The sequence below is a fragment of the Lagopus muta genome, chromosome 29 (assembly GCF_023343835.1).
Source record: "Lagopus muta isolate bLagMut1 chromosome 29, bLagMut1 primary, whole genome shotgun sequence".
In the NCBI taxonomy this organism is placed as follows: domain Eukaryota; kingdom Metazoa; phylum Chordata; class Aves; order Galliformes; family Phasianidae; genus Lagopus; species Lagopus muta.
In genome coordinates this window covers 1412280-1431437 of record NC_064461.1, presented here as the reverse complement: position 1 = coordinate 1431437, position 19158 = coordinate 1412280, and the positions used below count along the sequence as shown (strand labels likewise).

Sequence of the window (19158 nt, the reverse complement as noted above, 5' to 3'; positions counted from 1 at the left end):
TTTGTTATGAGCTGCGCCTTTAATTCCCGTTTCGCAATCGGGAATGGTTCCAAGTCAGGGAGGGGCGGGGCCAAGGAGGCTCGTGGTCATGTGACCATGGGGGCGTGGCTACGTAGGGGCGGTCTTTCTTTGGCGCGGCCCCGCCGCCATTTTGGGGTCGCCGCCTGAGCTCGGCGCCGGGCCGCGCGCTTGCGGCGGCGTGAAACGGGTCACGGAGCGGCCTGAGGTGAGCGAGGAGCGGAGCGGCCGGGCCGCGCTGAGGGCCGTCGGGCTCACGCTGCTTTCCTCACCCTCAGAAGCGGCGGCGGTTCGATCGGCGCTGAGGAGATGGACGCCGGGGCCCGGCCGGGCGGCGCGGGGCAGCCCCGCGAGTACAAGCTGGTGATGTTGGGCGCCGGCGGCGTCGGGAAGAGCGGTGCGTGCGGGGCGGGGCGGGGCCGGGCGCTTCCCGCGCTGCGAGGGCGGAGCTCCGCGCTGTTCCCGTCGGGGCCGCGTTGCCCCGCGCTCAGCGCCGTTCCTTTTGCAGCCATGACGATGCAGTTCATCAGCCATCGCTTTCCTGAGGACCACGACCCGACCATCGGTAAGAACCGCCCGCCCCGCTCCGCCCCCCCGCCGGCCGATGCTTTGAAGCCGTTACCGCGTCGGGCTCCCTTTGTGTAACGCTCCCTTTGCGTGTCGGTGATTAACGGGTGTTCGCGATGGCGTTGACGATTTGTTCTCCCCGAATTGTGCTGCGAATCCAGAGGATGCTTATAAGATCCGGATACGCATCGATGATGAACCTGCCAACCTGGATATCTTGGACACAGCAGGACAGGTTGGTGAGCACCACTGAGAGCATGGGAGGCTGCAAGGGCACAGACAGAGAGAGTTCCACAGAGCCTTTCTGTCCTTCTGAACGGCCTTTAGAGCTGTCTTCATTCATCTGCGTGCTCACAGCTTCGCTCCCATGCTGTGTTTAGGCATGCAGGCAGCTCTCTTGCTTTACGTGTTTCTCTCTGTTGCTTCTCACTGCTCACACTCAGCAAGCGATGTGTAACGGCTTAAGAAATACACAGAGCCTTTGGATTGCTTTGAGACTGGGAGGTTGAGGTTGGATATGAGGAGGAAGTTTTTCCCCCAGAGGGCGGTGAGGCACTGGCACAGGTTGCCCAAGGAGGCTGTGGATGCCCCAGCCCTGCAGGCATTGGAGGCCAGGCTGGATGTGGCTCTGGGCAGCCTGGGCTGCTGGTTGGGGCCCTGCACACAGCAGGGGGTTGGAACTGATGGTCATTGTGCTCCTTCGCAACCCAGGCTGTTCTGTGATTCTATGATTCCATGACTCCCTTCCTGTTCCTAATGGAAATCTCCCCTCTTTTAGTTTGATACAGTCAGTCAGACAGGAGATCCCTCAGTCTCCTCACAGCAGACTCTGCTAATGATTCTGTCCCCTCCTCAATTACAGCTTCTTTAGAAACTGAAAGGCTGCTCTCAGCTCTCCATGCTGAGCAGCCCCAGCTGTCCCAGCCAGTCCTCCTAGGGAAGGTTTCATCCCTTGGATCACTCTACAAATACAAAACACGTATTTATGTTATTTCTTTACCAAGAGAAAGATGGTGTTGATCCCACAGAGTTTTTGTCTCACGTGTAAAAGGATGAGGAGGGAGATGCCAAATTTGCACAGCATTCCTCCGCCGCCGATTTTGGAATGCATCTCTTGTTTCCAGTTAGAAATGGTTGTGTTTGTGTCACGTTCTGCTTGTAGGCAGAGTTCACGGCCATGAGGGACCAGTACATGAGGGCTGGAGAGGGATTTATCATCTGCTACTCCATCACAGATCGACGCAGCTTCCACGAAGTGCGTGAATTCAAGCAGCTCATCTATCGTGTGCGGCGCACCGATGACACTCCTGTGGTTCTGGTGGGGAACAAATCCGACCTGACGCAGCTGAGGCAGGTGTGTGGCTCCCCAGGAGGCTCCCCTTCCTGCTTCTGCTTCAAAATGCAGGCATAGAAGAGATCAGGTTCTTCTGGGTTCACTGTAATAAGTTGAACACGAGAGCAGTATGAATTTCAGCTGGAGTTGCTGAATAACCAAATGCATTTAACCACTGTGGGACTGAAATCTTCCAGTTGATGCTTTGAGTTTCAGCTGCTCTTAGGCTTTTTCTGTCTTTATTTCCTGAAAAGAGCTGCTTTTAATGGATGTACAGCACTGCACGTAGCAGGGGGGTTGAAACTGGGTGATCATTGTGGTCCTTTTCAACCCAGGCCATTCGATGGTAACACGATAAACCACTTGCAAACGTTACAGGTCAGAGGATGCAAGTCTGCTAAGAAAGGAGGTGTGATTAATAATGGGGGTAAGAATGCACAGAAAGGAAAGTGAGCTTCAGCTTAAGGGAATGGTAACTCTTGTCTGTGGGAAACAATTTGGAGCAAAGCTTCAGAGCGACGAGGAGAACAAACTGCAGAGGTGTTTGTGTGCCTGGAGTGAGGTGGTTTTTCAGCATGGCAGGAGAGTCACTGAGGTGGAATCCATACTGAGGTGTGGGGCAGAGCAGAGGGAGCGGGCACAGCTTCAGTGACCAGGGGAAGGAATCCCCCACACTGACAGAAGCTCATCCTGGGCTGAGGGCTGCTGCGTCACGCAGCCAGGATTACGTCCTGAGAAGGGAATTCTCTCTGAAAGGCTTTTCTTGTTTTATGAATGATCAGAGCTGCTGTGTCTGGAGGGTCGCTTACAGATGGTGACGTAGCTTGTGAAATGATGGGTGAAAGAGAAGGGGAATTGTAGAGAAAGACACCAGGGGAGGTGGGCAGTTGTGGAACTGGGAGGGCGCGCGCGCAGCTCTGGGCTGAGCAGAACAAGAAGAGAGAAAGGAAGAACCTCGCTGGTTTTGGCTTTCTTGACAGATGTGTTTTTTTTCAGGTCTCTAAAGAAGAAGGCTCTGCTTTGGCACGAGAATTCAACTGTCCTTTCTTTGAAACTTCTGCTGCCTACCGTTATTACATTGATGATGTGTTCCACGCTCTGGTGCGAGAGATCCGCAGGAAAGAAAAAGAAGCAGTGATGGCAATGGAGAAAAAATCCAAACCCAAAAGCAGCGTTTGGAAAAGACTGAAATCCCCCTTCAGGAGGAAGAAGGATTCGGTCACTTGAAGAGAAAGAATTCCTGTGTAAGAGAAAACCTGGGAGCAGCCACCCGTAACCAAAGCGGTTGAACAACAACATTTCAGCAGTAGGTTTAAAGACTGATGGGACTTCTGTGAGGGGGAGCATCACTTCTACCATTATTTTTGCTTAAGACGGTATTCTCTTAGTTCTGGATATTTAATTTGAGACACAGTAACGATCTGACTTCCCTTTGCTGTCATTTTTAGATCGGATTCTCCAAATACTGCTTGTGTGTTGGTTACAGATGCTGGTGGGTTTCTGACGCTGCACTTTTAAATGTTTGGTCACTGCAGACTGGAAGCCGAGTTGTTTTAAGAGGAAAAAAGATGCTGAATTTCTACCCAGCTTAATTCATTCTGTTTCTCAGTCGTTTGCACAACAAAGTGTTGCTGCCTTCCCAGCCACTCACTGCCATCACCAGAGGAGGATTTTGTTGAGGTTGTGCTGGAAAGTGCTGAGCAAAGCCTGCGACTCCACAGCCTGGGCTGCATGCAGGTGGCAGTGAGGGGAGATGCGTGCTTTGTTCTCACGGGAAAGGATTTCTCTAGCAAAAAGTTCACCTGAACGAGCAGTGAACCCACGGCGTGGTGGCTGGGATCCTCAGCAAGGCAGAAACAGCAAATTATTGCTCCTCTGGCAGCCGTAACCTGGCAGCAGCACGGATGTGCAGCGCCGTCCCTCCGTTCAGCATCGATGGCGTTGTTGGAGCGTTTGTAGCTGATGCTGCGGATGCTCTGCAAACTGCAGCTTTGGGTTTTCCTGACTTGTTTGTTGAAGCTGTAGCTGTGATGGTGCAGTGGCGTATTTATTTACGTCGCGTTTTCTATGGTTGTCTTAAAGGAGACAGTATTACTGAGTAGGAGTCTCTAACATAGTCATTTCAGCTTGATCTGTGATAACTGCTTTGTAAAGAAGACTGAAAGTGAGGCGCTGGGGCCGGAGCTGATATCCCTAATGCTGGTGAGGTTCTTCAGTGCTGCCTCAAAGGTGGGATCAGCAGAAGGGAGCAGTGAGGGCACAGCAGCACAGCTGGGCGTCCCCACCCAACCGTCAGCACGTCCTTCCTCCTTGGGGGTGATTTGACACCGCTTACAGGATTTAAATCCAGATTGTTAGATTGTTGCCATGCAAAAAGCTCGTGGAGAGATGGATGTCCAGGGTTGTTTTAGAAATGATACAGAAAATCATAGGTGACTCAGATGGGTTTAAAAGGCCTTTCTCAGAGAACCAAGTGCCTCGAGTCTCTGTTCAGTGGTGAAGGCTGGGCAGCCTGTAAGCGCAGTGCTACTCAAGTGCTTCTCTTGATCTTTGAACTCTGTGTCAGCAGCTGTTAATCTCACTGACCCAAAGGCCTTGCAGTGCCTTCAGTGTGCTGCCAGCAGAACTGAAACAGGTTGTTGGACGTGTAAAAAAATCCAGCACAAAAAAGTGAAGATAACGAACATCCAGACCCTAATTTAGGCTTTCTTCTTTCTACACTCCTTACTGTGTGAGATGTCACTGAACTTCTGGGCCTGGTGCTTCTAAGGGTATTTTGTGTGAGGTTTTAAGAAAAAACGAATCTGTCACGAGGAAGTGGGGAGGGCGAATGGTTTGATGCTGTTTGTAGCCAAGCTCAGCATTGGAGTGGATTTCTGTTCCTCACTTCCTTCCAGAACTGCAGTGTTTGGCTGTGCTGGTAATCATCACCGATTGCAGAGCAGGGAGAATAATTGGGGTTATTGGGAATGGAAGAGCTGTCCTCAATTCACCATGCGTGCCACTGCGCTGCCTTCACTGCAGTTACTGCTTTGGAACTGCAGCTCTCAGCCGCTCCTTGTTGCATTAAACGCCATCTAAAACTGGAAGATAAAACCCAGGGACAGCAGCAGGGTTAGGAGCAGCTCTCAGTGCTTCGTGGCAATGATTACTTCCAGTGTCAGGCAGCTGGGAGCCCAGTTCTCCCCATCCCATCTGTAATGTCTGTGCCTTACGTGATCCTTCAATGCAACGTGTGTTTACTGATGCCTTTTATGAGCCTGTTGCTTCCACAATTACTAAATCAGAACAGCAGCAAGCACTTTTTTTGTTTGTTTTCACAGTGTTATTCAAAAGAAAAACAAAGTTTTATTTTTGTCATGTATAAATTTGTACCCGGGGTTATCGTTTTATTTGACACTATAAATATAGAGTTTTTAATACAGGATTGGTGTGGGGTGTTTTATTGCGTGCTGTGGAGCTGCCCCCCTTCGTGTTACACGTGAGGCTGAGGCAGGGCAGGAAAACTCGTGGGTTGTTTTTAAGTGAGCTTGGAAAGCGCTCATCTTACTGCTGGGAGTCTGGGAAGTAGAAAAGGAATAAGAAATGTAAAAAGATGGATGGTTATGGTTAAAACTTCACCATTTGGATGCTTTGTCTCCTTCGGAGCGATGTGGCAGATGCTGAGTTCTGCTGCTCCATGGCTTGGACCAATCCACCCAAAGTGAACAAGTGCATTCAGAGACAGGGAGCTCCTCACTTTGCTTTGTCCCCATCCTTTCTCACTAACTGCAGGACACGGAGCTCAGCCCAAAGGAAAAGGCTCTTCTGGCTTTGGGTTGGTTTTGGCTATGGGGCAAAACTCCAACTTACGTAGGGCAGAACACATTTCCTGGCTGATATTCATACTAAAAGTTGGTAAGTATGTAGGCACTGTGCTGAGATCTTGAGCCAAACGAGGGGGAAATTCCAATTCGGTTGGAGGCAGACGCTCAGGGCTTCGCTTTTAGCTTCATCCCTGGAATTTGGAAGCCATTAAGGACTGGTTCCAGTGCCGGCCCTTTTGTAACCAGCATGAAAATATCTGTGGAATGAGAAAAATGAGCACCACAGCATTCCGTGAAGTCCAGTGTGATCCATTTGTCTGTCATCTGAAGGGCTGCAGGAGCGTTTTGTGTGCAACAGCTCATCCAGTGGAGGCTCTGACCTTTGAGGCAGGCAGTGCTGCAGGCAGTCGGTCCCATTGTCTGAGCCCCCAGGAGCTGGGAGAGGCAGCAAATATGTTCTGTATGGCAACAGAGGGAGAGTTTCATTGCTTCGTGCCCCCCCCCAGGCCACTCGGAGGTGTTTAAGGCAGAAATTACTGCCATCAGCTCACAAACATCCCCAGGAATGAAGAAATCACAGCTCAGATGGGCCCAACGCTGCCACGCTCAGCAAATGTTACTGTTTATTGTTTGCTTGGACTCCACTAAGAAAAGCTTTGCTGTGTTCTGCTCTGCTGATACAGCTTTACTTTCCTGCTTCTGTTGCAGGAATGCAGAACCACAGCACCTCCTCGCTGCGGATAAAGGTTGCTGACATAACAACAAGTTGTTTACAAGTATGCAAAATCGGTCACATTTCAAAAGGTGGATGTTAATTACACGTAACTGAGAGCTGAACAAAAAGACCCTGCAGATGAAGGTGGGTATCTGGGTCAGGGGAGCGTGCTGCCATGCCTGCTCCTTTACACAGCCATAACAGCAGGAGATCTGAGATGTTCCCCTTCCTCCAGCACAAACTGTTTGCATTTTGCCACAGCAGATGAGCGACAGTGGAATGTTTGCTAGGCTGAGGTCATTCCTCGCAGTGAGGCTGCGTGGAAACACGTGATGGGGGGGATTTGCATTGGAGCAGCTGAGCCACTAGATGGCTGATGGCAGAAGAGGTGGTCAGCATCGCTCCGGATGGGAAGGTTGGAACTGAGCTGCGTTTCTTTGCTAAATCCTGCAGACCACTTGAATGGTCTATGAAGAAATAAGCCATAGGAGCACAGGGAAGCTGGATTTCTGGCTGTGAAAACTGAAGTTTGAGGTGTGTTACGTGAGGATGACTTGGAAAGGGTGAAAACATACAAAGCTCATTATGTGGCTGAAACGTGAAGCTTGCAGAGTGGAACCACACTCGTGATCCACCATGCCATGCCCACACTCAACCTGTTAAGGAGAGTTCCTCTCTGGAATGCTCCTCCTTGTGTATTTTAGGGAAGTCTATCGATTTTAAGAGCAAGGAGAGTGTATGAAAGGGAGCAGATTCTAAACCTGCTGAAAATTAAACCAAATCCAAATGACTCAAGGAGCGTTTGCCCGCTCACTGCGCTGCCTCCCTTTCCTGGCATTTCTCTTTCTCACTTCCTCCCTTTCTCTTCCATATTTCTTAGCCTGTGTTTCCCTTCCCATCCCATGTTCTGATGAGCCTGGTAGGCAGGTAAGGCATCTTCTGAAGGACCACAGAAGGAAGGAAGTAAACACAGAGGTTCAAACAACACACGGGAGGGAAACCCAGGAACGCATCGTGTTCCAATCCTGCAGGGGCAGCCCAGCTTTCTGTGCCGTGGGTTCTGAGTGAGGGCACATTTGTGAGCACATCAGTAACGCTGCCTGCACAGGGGGCCTCTCGTCTGTCTCAAAGCAGTGGAGTCACTTTCTAATTGATTGGGATCCAAAGGCTGCTTGTAACCAGGGTGGAAGAGGAGGACTGAAGCGTAAGGTGCTGCTGGGGATGGATGAGCTGCTATTTCTGCCTGCCTGTTGAAGGAAATACCAGCAGATCCCGTCTGTCATCAAAAAGTAACTCGCATTACCATGGTAACTGGTCTTGCTCCTGTGTTGAATTAGGAGAGGCAGAAGCTGTTGGAGAAGGAGGGGCCCAATTAATGCTGCCGGAGAAAGATGGCAAAAATCCTATTGATTTCATTGGCATCAGCAGCCAGAGCCAGAGAAGGTGGGAAGAGCCTCTGAGCAGAGCTTCCATGCTTTCCCTGAACCGTTTCGGTTTGTCAGATCCATTCTGTTTGCTTCTTTTCTTTTTCTTATGCAAATCCTTTTGTTTGAAACGGGATGTTTGTGAAAGCTGTGCCCTGTTAGAGGTAGAAGCCAAGCAGAGAAGGGTGAGGAGAGGTTTTCTTTCACATCTTGCACAGTGCAAAGCTGCCCCTGCCAACTGCAGTCATTAAAGCAATAAATGACAGTGCTTGAACACTGCGACCAACTGCAGTGTGGGCAGCAAGGTAAGGACGGGTAAAGGCATTCTGTGCTCAGGATGGAGGGCAGCATTTTGGAACGTCCTTACCTCTTGATGTGGTGCTTTCTCCTTCCTCAATGAACCGTTCCCTTCTGGTGGAAAATGGTGTCTGAGGAGCTGTGGCATTTGATTGCATTCCATTTTCTGGGACATTGGAAGATCTGAAACCACCAAGATCTTAAAGAGACCCGAAGTTCCCACGAAGCTCATTTCAGGTGTTCACATCCCTCAGCCACCTCTGGATCCCCACCCTTTGTTGCAGGGGAGGCTGTCAGGCCGTGCTGGAGAGTTTCTGTAGCCAGGTTGCTGTGGAAACACGGTTTGGTATTCTGCACTATTTGGTGTTTTCTAAAGCTGTGGCTTCGTGCCCAGCAGTGCTGTGCTCTGTGGCAGTGATGGGAGCTGCAGAAGCTGCGTTACGGAGCGCTGCACCATTGTATCTCACAGCGACACGGACAAAAGCGTTCCTGAATAAAGCAGCTCTGCCTGGGAATCCAGGAATGCGTCTGAACCACGAATAAAAGAATCAAATTCTGCTTCTTTCACCGCCCGGATTCTTTTTTGCCCATTTATTCCCCTCGGATGCCCGTTCACACGAAATCACAGCCGTGCAGAGGCTCAGTGATGGCACGGTTCTCACCGTGCTGATGCTGAAGTGACAGCAGCCCACTTCATCTGCTGGCGTTTTGCTCTCCCTGCATTTCTGAGGAATGCTCTGCAGGTTTGTTTCCGCCTGCCTCCAACACAGCACAGCCACCATCTAAAGTGATTTAAGTTTTATTTCCACGCTCAATGTGCGTTAACAAATTCAACATACAAGATAGCATTACATAATGTCAAGTAGCTTCTAGCATTATGCAGTTTCACACATGTTGAGTTAGGTTTTTTGCCTTTTTTTCCACACAACGCTGTCACTGTCCAAGTTAATTTTACAATAGAAGACACAAGGTAAAGAATAACCACATCTGGGAGATTTTACAGTGAGCCCGCTGTCACTTACTGTCTATTTTACGTTTTAAAAAATATATATCTGCACATCTTCAGTTTCCTATCATTCCAGAAGCGTTGGAGCTATTCCTATCTGCCCGATAGCCTAAGACTATTTACCCTGAGCATGTTTCCTTGACAAGAAGTTCATCTTTCCTTCTCAACTAAAGGAATCTTATAGAGATCATCTAGGCTTACGCATGCTTCTCACACTGAAGGGAAAGAAAAGGGATCTTTGCGTTGCTTTGTTCTGGTGATTGGATTTTCTTGGAAAGAAAAAGTTGTGATGATTCCTAAGCTTGCTTAGTGCAAAAAGCAGGACTGGAATAAACCTATGGCTGTTTCTGAAGGAGAGCTCTGGTTTGTGGCTGTAAGGGACAAAGATAAAGTCTGCTGTAACCTCAGGCAGTAACACTCGTAACTGGGATTGACTGAACACAAACAGAAGTCCGTGCTCCCATCTGCCACGCAGGGCCGAGAAACAGAGCTGCAGCTCCAGTGCGACTTCTCTTCTGAAAAGACATTTTGCCTAGAAGGAATTTCAATGGGAAAGTGGCGACGAGTGAGAAAACTCAGCTTTCTAGGAGCAAATTCCAAGGGAGAGATGCCAAAGGGCTGCCAATGGACCGAGCACTGGCTGTGAACAGCCACCCCAGCAGCAGTGCTTTACTGTGCGGGTGCAAAGGGAACCGCGTGAGCCTTGCTCAGTGATTCTACTTTCATTAGGAAGAAGGTGGAACGGACCATTTTTCCATCAGGGCTCTACAGCTCAATAGCCAAGTCCTGCAAACAGTTCAGCTGTCTTAGAAGCGTTTAATTACAACACCTATTTGCATCCCACATGGCACAGAACAGACGGGCTGCCTGGAAGCAGCCACACAAACACCGCAACCTCGCAGTGCCTCCCTGCAAGCTCAGTTCTGCTTTGTGTCTCCATTGCAGAGCACAGAATTGCTTTGAATTTCTGCTGCTTGTTAGGACTATTTCCTCTGCACTCAACAACAACGCTTACAACTAATTGCTTGCTGCTCATTATCATCCTTTTGTCTTTCCTGGCTTGAATGTAGGAAGAAGCCCAATCGAGTTACACACCGAGATCCTCCTGGCTAATAACATCTTGGTGAATGTTGTCTCGCTAGAAAGTGAGATTGAATGCAGCAGTTTCCAAACTTCAGTTATGTGTTGGTGGAACTTTGTGAGCTGCAGCTCAGAACTGCCCAGTGTTTGGGGCTGGCAGCCTGAAGTGCTGCAGGCCGCATTTATGGAGCAGCATTGCTGCATTTCAGGGGTGACAGAATGCGTGTTCCATGTCTCAGAAGTTGTGTCCACAATTTCAGAGCTGACTTGAGCTGCTCTGTAATTCTAAAGCTTAACTGCTTGACCAGTTTGACTTTGTGTCAGAACAGACTTTGCCCTGTGTTACGCTTTTGGAGAGCTGTCCTAGATCACGTGAACTGACTCGCTTTGAACCCAAAGGAAGCTCTCTGGAGTTTTCACTTCACGCCTCTCTCCCAGGCTGTTCTCCTATCTCCTCACATTACGCTGCTATTACAGAACTTACCAATCCTGTGGAATTTCAGATTTCATGTTTAAAACCAGCAAGAGCTTCCTTAACAAACAGCGCCGTGCCAGGTTTTGTTGGGCCCTTCACACACAGGGTCAAATAAAACGCAGTACAGTGGAACTCCCCCAGCTCTGACAGCCTGTAGGATGGTGTCTGTGCTAATTTCCACGTGGCAAAAGCAAAGTGATCCATTTGTTGGTGTATGAATTTAGATGCGAATCTTTGAGGCTGCGGCCTCACAGCTCCAAAGCAGTGATACCACAATATAAGTCTTTCAGTACCTGATAAAGGAATTTGTTTTTGTCTCTGAAGGAAAGTGCCATTTCCCCCTGTATTCTCCTTTTGCATTAGTGCAGAATTCTAAACCACCTTCAATGGAAACGCAGTTGGTACTCCCAAACCAGCAAAGAAGAGAACTGCAAGAACCAATGGGCAGGCAAACTAACAAGAAACTAGAGGTTAAACAGCAGAATCCAGAAACTTTGGGAGAAGCCTAATAAAGACAGGCCAATTTTGGTGAATACCAGCAAAGACAGTTCGGCACAAACACAACTTCCATAGTGACAGATAATTGTATTAAAATCTGCGACTTGATATTGGTAGTTATACTAATTTCAGTTTGTATTAGGCATGCAATAGCGTGATTACACTGTTATATATATTTGTGGTATTTTTTTTTTAATTTAATGCTCTTTAGAATCGTAGTGCCCTGCAAAATCACATCACTAGAGAACCCACCAGCTGCTGCTTCTTACGAAAGTTTAGTTCTACAGCTAAAACAAGGTGTAAGTCTGTTCTATGATCAGCTGCCACGACCTCTGCTAGTATTCGCTCAGGCTGTGCCATTTGGCCACCGGCTTTCTAGGATTCTCACAAACCTCTCTCCAGTGCTCCACACCAGCTGCAGTGATGCTGTGAGCTCCCAAAATCAGCCGTCCCACCACTTCATTTTTTGTGGTACGGTCGAAATCGATGACCAGGAATTCGATGCTGATGTCAGGAAGGAGATCAACAGGGATGTCATAAATGAAGGATTCGTTGAAGACGGGGTTCAAAGTGCACTTCTTCACGTGGGTCTTCTTTTTTGCTATGCGCTTTCTTCCGTAATAAACATTCACCTTAACGTAGGGATCTGTCAGAGAAGAGAGAAATGAACTAATAACACAGTCCAGCAATGCTCTGGAGCCCCCTGAACAAGAAAGACAGGGAGCTGTGGGAGAGGAGCCAGAGGAGCCGCAGGGATGAGCAGGGGCTGCAGCAGCTCCCTGCAAAGCCAGGCTGAGGGAGCTGGGCTCGTTCAGCATGGAGAAGAGGAGCTGGGGCTGAGCTGAGTGCAGCCTGCAGCGCCTGCAGGGAGCCTGCAGCCAGGAGGGGAGGCAGCTCTTGGGCAGGGGAGATGAGAGCAGGGAACGGCTGGAAGCGGAGGGAGGGCAGCTGGAGGCTGGGGCTCAGGGAAGTTGTGTGCTGGGAGAGCGGTGAGGGGCTGAACAGCTGCCCAGAGAGGCTGCGATGCCCCGTCCATCCCTGGAGGGGTTGGAGGCCAGGCTGGATGGGGCCCTGGGCAGCCTGGGCTGCTGTGAAACGTGGGCAGGTTGGCGGCTTTGCAGGTGCTGTGGGGTCGGAGCTTCGGGACCCTTGAGGTCCCTTCCAATCCAGGCCATGCTGTGATTCTGTGGTTCTGGGAAGGGGTTCAGCTTGCTGATCCAGGCAGAAGTGAACTGTGCACATTTAGGTTCACACTTCAGCTCCCAGAGGATTCTCCCACTGCAGAGCAACCAGCTGACATCAGCAGCTGGAGTTCTTAACAAGCTTCAACACTGCATGGGGAAACTGGGGAAGGCTGGTATGGTGGCACACCAACTGCAGCAACTACTCCCTCCTAGCAGTACCATGTGGGGAGCTTTCTGGTGAGGTTAGGGACCAACTTGTCAAAGCTTTCACTTTGCTGTCATTTGTAAAAAGAAATATTCTACCTAATTTCAGGGAACGGTCCCACAAAGTGTCAGAATGGTTTTAAGATGGGGAATGGTTGCAGTGAAAGGTATTGAAACCGATGAAAGATGAAAATTAAGCCTTCATTCTTCCACCAGCCTCAAACCAATTTACTCCTTATGCCAGCATCAGGTTTAAATTAATACATGTGGCATAGGGTGCACACCCAGCCTGTGTTTTACTACACTACACGTTCTTTCAGATGGACACAACAGTGTGGGTTGTTGAGGTGTCCTGCACTTCAGCAAAGCTATGAGCTGCCTTCCTGGTGGCTTTATGTGGCAGAGTACAGACAGGTTCAGGGTTGGAGAAAATAGCTTCTACCTGAGAGGCCAGTGATATCCATCTTTGGCAAATGTCTGGCTTTCAGCACCACAACAGTCATTCTCTGCGCCACGGGTTGGTAAGATAGTGAGACCTGCAGCTCTCCTCTGCTAATGCATTTCTGTGAACAAGAAACAGCAATCATTTCTTAGGACAACGTGGTCTTATAAACACGGGCAAATGTTGGGGGTCACCGGTATTTTCCTTTTCTTATGCTAAAGGACCAAGGAGTTGGGAAGTTGTCTGTGTTTCATTCTAAATACGTGTTTAGCCTTAGCCACGTGAGGTCTCCAGAAGGAGATCGAGTTGCTGAAGGTAAATCATCCTCTGCTCCACATCCCGTGCCTGCTGAGCAAAGTAAGCATCACCACAGCCTTCAGCTTCTCTGGGAGCAAACCTGGGGCCCTGCTCACAGAAATCAGCACCCCAGGGTTCCTCTGAGGTCTCCTCTGGAGATGCTGTGGTTTCTAGGAGCTCTAAGCTCACTGACCTCTTTTGGAGCTTACACTGGTGAGCACCTCGAGCTCCTAGGGCACAGTTTGGAAGCTCCACCATCAGTCAAGTCTGCACTGGAAAAGGATGAAGACGAAAAAGAAACTATTCTATTCAACTTGTTGTACATCCTTCCAAAGAGTAACACTATTAAGATCAATAGCTCTGGTTTCCAGTCGGTATTCATTAACTTTCAGTGAGATGGCACTAATTTAGATGAAGTTTATTTGCTATCAAAGGAAATGGTATTAGCAGTGGGCATGAGATCGTGCGGCGTCAGGAGCACAGCACTGCAAAGCCCAGCCACAGCACCCTGCCCTGCCCCCTCTGTCAGCATCTGCTCCTTTCAGCCCCACGGTGCAGATGGGGAAGGAGGTCACAAATGGAGGATTTGCTTTGTTTCCAACAGAAACATCACCACAATAAATGTGAAATCTGGTTTTTGAATGCTATTGCTTAAATTAATTGGAGAAAATCGTGTGCGCAGCTGGCACCAAGCAAGCTACTAAATCTACTTTTAATTACTGTTCCATGCTAAACAATTTGCATCCTTGATTATACCTATTTTTTAGCGTGACCACTTTGCTCAATTTTTAATCCATTACTTGTAAAACCTACAGGACATGCAGTCAAAGCATTGAAAAGAACACTTTAAAAAACGCAGCCACTGAACTGAACGTAAAGCAGCCCATCAAGGTGAGATTCCATCTTTTCTGTGGGCTGCCCATCCTTCCAGCGTACAGCAATGAGAAATGAGAGCAGGATTCACTTCACTTAGGTTTCAGACGTCTACACTGGGCAAAACCACGGCAGATACATTTCAGTGGGAAAAGGAGACGGTCGCTGGGGTGGGATTGATGTCAGCTGTTCCAGACCTCTCCCCATGTTTTGTGGCAGCCTCTGCTGCTGATGCTGATCTGTTTTCACTGGCTTACAGCCTACACTTACAAATTAGATAATTACAAATGGAGGTGTCCAGATCTGTCAGATGAATCCTTCTCTAAGTGAGATTTGCCTCTGCAGAGCAGGATATGTTGTTCCTCAGAAGTGGTAGAAAAGGTATTCAGAGTAACTGTATCTCCTGCTATTCCCCTTGAACAGCTCGGACAGGGATGAATGACCCTTTGTCACTCTGCTCTTTTAATGGGAGTGGGACTTTGCCTTTTTTTGGGCATAATTGGTTAAATCATTCCTCATTTCTATGCCTCTGCAGTGACTGTGTTACCAAAACTCTATGACCACACAGCAGAGAACTACAGAACTAAAAGAGCACGGTCAGATATTACTAAAATAACACAGCTGTGGAAAAAAATGGGTTTCATAACTGAGAATATTGCAGCATTCCTGCTCAGCAAGGCTCCCGATCCGGAAGAACTGGCATCAAGTGCAATGCAAGGAAACCTGCACGACACGAGATGAATGTATTTACCTGTATGTTCCTTTTGAGAATCTCCCTGGTCAGCTGAACCTTCCCGGTGCTCGGATCCACTCCTGCAAGGGGCACCATGACTTCTCCAATCACATCATCTCGAGAAAAGCGATCGAAACTCAACACCAGGAAGTGAAGCACCAAATCCTGGAGCTGGCTGTAGGGGATCCCATAGAAGGTGAAGGTTTCATCAAAGACTGGATCCAACGTCTTGCGAAGCACGCGAGTCTTCACGCGATGCCTCTTGTCGGGAAGAATGGTCATCTTGATGTACGGGTCAGAGCTCTGAGTGTGCTCATCCATCACGGGCAGCCCGTGGGCCTCCTGAATGGTGACCACCAGTGCTTTTTTGGGGAAGTTGTAGTCCACTGAGAAAGTCAGCTCACCCAACAGGACGTCCTCTCCTGGAGAAGATGGTGAGGAGGTTTTACTTCCTCCTGGAGTGAGGCTTTGATCTGGGCTTAGTTCATCTCCATAATCTACTTTGATCGGAAGCTGATCAATGTGGGGAGCTGCGTTTGGCCCATCTGGAGCCTTATCAGAGCCTACCAAGCCAGATTCAGCAGCATTCACCAAAAGGTTTCCCCTCCCAGTCTCCTTAGGAGCGCCATTCTTGTCTCTCCGGATTCGGTTGATTTTCTTCTTGTTACTCAAGGTCTCCGGATAGATGCTGATGCCTTTCAACATGTGAATGAATTTATACGGTGGGGTTTTGTGCTTTTTTTCTGCTTGCTGGTGACAGCATGTCCACACAAAAACTGTTACTGAGACAGAAACCACCAGGACAGTAGCACCAATGAGGCCTGCCACAACTGGAGAGACATCTGCAGGGGAGAAAGGCAGTCAAGAAAGAGCTGGAACCTCTGTGAGTGCCTGCAGCGAGCACGCCTGGCAGGGACCCTACAGAATGCTGTGCAATAAGCCTGGTATCAAGGTTTCCTTAGAATAAAAAGTTAACTTGTATCTCAGAACTTGTATTTCTATGGCCACAACACGGACTGGGAATCATCCCTTATGAACAGCTTGAACCCTGGCTACATTACAGTTATTTTTTGGGGGAGGGTGATGAACGTGGCCCCGTCCCACATGCACAAGGGACACAACAGCAACCTGCATCACACGGAGATTTGTTCTCCTCCACTCACTGCTCTGTTTCCCCAGCTGCCCTGTCATGCACACACAGCCCACTGTGTCTCCCCCAAAAGCTGACGTTGTTCTCTTTGACTGCTCCCCTGTGTTGCATTCTCTGCTTGGTCACCCCAGCATTACTATTTATGTCCATCCAGATTTCGATGAGCAGCTGCTGACAAAATGCTGTCACCCCACAGTTACCAAGACTCTCATGTTAAAATCTGACGTTCAAAAGCAATGGGCACAATGTCCTCTTTTTGTATTGAGAGATTGTTTGATATTTTCTGGAGTTTATGTCAATCGGGTTCTTCAGCTGTGTCAGGCCAGAACAAAAAGGCACAGCACTCATTTTTAGCGACCAAGCTCGTTATTTTCTATTTATAACCCTTGCTTTGGAGATGTATTATCAAACACCCAATGAAACCAGTAGTTTCGAGCTCCCCAGTACATTATATTGACATATTCAAGCAATTTAGTCAAGGGCCACCAAGATAATTAAAGAGCTGGAGCAGATGGAGGGTGGAGAACGGAGAGCAGATGGAATATGAGGCCAGCTTGAAGGAGCTGGCTCTGCTCAGCCTTAAAAGAAGGAAAAGGGAGAGATCTTCCTCTTGTGCCATGAGACGTTCACGCTGCGGTCGTATCACAACAGAGGAGGAAGGGATCCTCAGCCCCAGCTCTCCTCCTGCGGAACAGAAGAGCTGCTCCTCCTGAAGCTCTTTCCCTACACTCAGGCTTTGAAATTCTTCCCGATTCTCACAACCTCCCTATTTGCTGGTGGACAGTCGCCTTCTGCAACACGTTTCTGCGGCCCCTCAGAGGTGAGAAGCAGTGAGGAGGAGAGTGAAATTCAGTTTATTTCAGAAGTAAACAAGCAGCTGTTTCTGCAGCGTTTTCTCTATAGCCTAAACATCTTAACACTGGAATGCTACTTGTCACTGCAAGCAAAGGTATTTTGAAGTTCATTAAGGTATTGGTCTTGTTATAATTGTATTATTGCTTTACTAAACATTTTTCCCTTTTTTTTTCCTCTCTTTTCAAAGCAAACTAAATCCCCTCTGCCCCATCTTTTTCCTCACAAGCTGCACACACTGCTCACTTCCATAGGAGCGCGGAAAGGCAAAAATTCATCATTGCAAACAACAGAAAATCATCTTCTGAATTCATGCTTCAATTACAGACAACACCCGAATTTGGCACTTTTCTCTGCCCTTCCTATGTTATCATTCATTAAAGCTGCGAGGCAAGAGGAGAAGACTGGCAGGCTCTGATCTGAGTATCTCATAGGCTCAGGGAAATCTGATTTTCCCATAACAATGAATCTCCTTCTCACAGGAATCCCTTTGGGTTGAATGGGAGCCTTCCCTTCCTGCACCAGGATGTCTTTCAGGTGGTCACTGCCTTCACAGACGCATCTTTGGGCCCACAGCACTAACAAACACTAACACACATCTCTGCTTCATTATTTCACATTCCCTCTTTGAAATGACCCAAGTGGTCTTTAAGAGCCAGTCTGAACCCAGTGCAATTCAGCCACATGCAGACCTTAAAAGCTTCTGAGCACATGCAGGAAAGGACAAAAGCCCAAACTCTTTTCTTATTCTGACCTCATGTTTTCTTGTGTTTTGTTCCCATTGTGTGTTCAGAGAATCAGCTCTTGTACCTTTATTTCCCAATAAACAATTTCAGCAGTCACATCAGAAAGCACCAAACAAGCCTTTTCTTCCCCCTCTAAATCCCCCAGCTCTTCACTTGGCTCTTGCAGCTTCTGGTGGCAAAGAGTCTCCCAGCTTCATTGAACATAGTGGCAAAAAACCAACAGCTTTTATTTCGAGCCCTCCCCACCTTGTTTTGCTGGATGCTTCTTTCTCCATAAAAGAAAGAGCACGGAAGGACCAGCCCTGCTCTGCCCGCCGCACCTCTCCTCTCCTGCCTGGAGACTCCCACTTTACGTAATCCTTCCATACATCCATGAATTCTCTTTCTGTAGTTCCTCACGGCTACAAGCCGCCTCCCAGACTCCCGGAGATGAGGTTCTGAGAGTTCATGAACAGAGAAGTGCTTTGGATGCCCGTTTCAAACAGCCCATTTTGTCTCTTCTCTCCAATAAAACCCCATTCTTTACAAAAAAAAATGCACCATCTGTACCAGGTATCTTTGCTTTGATGCGATGCAAAGATCTGAGACCCAAATCGATTTCCAGGCTATGGAATTACGGTTTTGGTTAATGAGATAGCGCTGAGAACTTCTTTTTAATACCAACATTTGCTGATTACACCCTGATGGCCACTGCCGGCCAGCGATGGCAGCCCAGAAACGACACGGAACGCGCAAGTGGAATGCAGACATTGTATGTAAGGGATGCGATGCAGGATGGATCCGTGTTACTAAGAGCTTGAGAACGTAAAGTTAACGCGGTAACCACGCGTTAGCGATAGGCCCCGGCCCCGACAGAAGGTCGGTCGGTGCTGGAGGACGGAAGGAGCAGCGATCGGGTTCTTAAGAGTCGCGGGGACCCAACGGACAGGCGCCAATCGACGGATGACGCCCCGCCGTTCCCCCCCAACCCCTCGGGCCCGCCGCGGCCCCGCCGAGGAAAGGGGGGGGGGTGGCTGTGGTAACGGCCCGCCCCGCCCCGCTCGGCCTTCGGTGGCGGCGCCGCAGCCCCGCGGCCCCCGGGGAGGCGCGAACAAAGGGCGGGCCGGGCGCGGCGCAGGCAGCGCGTCAAGGGGGCGCTCAGTACCGCGGCCGGGCCTCCAACGCCGCCCTCCGCATCCACCCGCGGCCTGCTCCGGTACCGCCGAAATGGGGATGGGGAGGGGTTGGGAAACGGAGGAAAGGGCGGCGGAACGGGGCTCTCCGCGCGGCCAAGCCCCACTCACCGAAGCCGGGGTGGACGCTGGTGATCTCCGCCATGGTCCGCGCTGAGGCGGAATGCGGCACCCGGTGCGGAGGCGCCGCGGTACGGCCCCCGCCCGGAGGATGCTCCGCAGCCGGGATGCAGGAGCCGCCGACTGGTCCCGATCGGCGCAGGCCCCGCCCGGCCCCGCCCCGCCG

General features: G+C 49.5%; 2 protein-coding genes across 3 annotated transcripts; one reads left to right on the top strand and one right to left on the bottom strand.

The window, feature by feature from the left end:
- The first annotated feature begins 108 nt into the window (after positions 1 to 108).
- Positions 109 to 5343, top strand: RIT1 (Ras like without CAAX 1). The gene is made up of 6 exons (XM_048929337.1): positions 109 to 226; positions 297 to 415; positions 527 to 583; positions 747 to 820; positions 1748 to 1939; positions 2915 to 5343. The coding sequence occupies exons 2-6, from the start codon at positions 328 to 330 to the stop codon at positions 3143 to 3145; spliced, it is 642 nt and encodes a 213-aa protein (XP_048785294.1). The 5' UTR covers positions 109 to 226; positions 297 to 327; the 3' UTR covers positions 3146 to 5343.
- A 3600-nt stretch (positions 5344 to 8943) lies between these two features.
- Positions 8944 to 19153, bottom strand: SYT11 (synaptotagmin 11). 2 transcript variants are annotated; one of them, XM_048929324.1, is made up of 4 exons: positions 18984 to 19153; positions 14971 to 15794; positions 13047 to 13170; positions 8944 to 11865 (listed from the first exon to the last, which is right to left on the bottom strand). In XM_048929324.1, the coding sequence occupies exons 1-4, from the start codon at positions 19015 to 19017 to the stop codon at positions 11555 to 11557; spliced, it is 1293 nt and encodes a 430-aa protein (XP_048785281.1). In that variant the 5' UTR covers positions 19018 to 19153; the 3' UTR covers positions 8944 to 11554. The 2 variants fall into 2 exon arrangements, with proteins under 2 accessions (XP_048785281.1, XP_048785282.1); XM_048929325.1 differs by having other exon boundaries at positions 13050 to 13170.
- Between the last annotated feature and the right edge of the window lie 5 nt (positions 19154 to 19158).

Excerpts from the sequence above, each read along its gene's own strand:
- RIT1 (XM_048929337.1), top strand. The coding sequence starts at position 328 with ATGGACGCCGGGGCCCGGCCGGGCGGCGCGGGGCAGCCCCGCGAGTAC. Across the intron at positions 584-746 it reads GGACCACGACCCGACCATCG|AGGATGCTTATAAGATCCGG; the intron begins GTAAGAACCGCC and ends CTGCGAATCCAG. Across the intron at positions 821-1,747 it reads TCTTGGACACAGCAGGACAG|GCAGAGTTCACGGCCATGAG; the intron begins GTTGGTGAGCAC and ends TTCTGCTTGTAG.
- SYT11 (XM_048929324.1), bottom strand. The coding sequence starts at position 19,017 with ATGGCGGAGATCACCAGCGTCCACCCCGGCTTCG. Across the intron at positions 15,795-18,983 it reads CAGCGTCCACCCCGGCTTCG|ATGTCTCTCCAGTTGTGGCA; the intron begins GTGAGTGGGGCT and ends TCTCCCCTGCAG. Across the intron at positions 13,171-14,970 it reads TTCTCAAAAGGAACATACAG|AAATGCATTAGCAGAGGAGA; the intron begins GTAAATACATTC and ends TCTTGTTCACAG.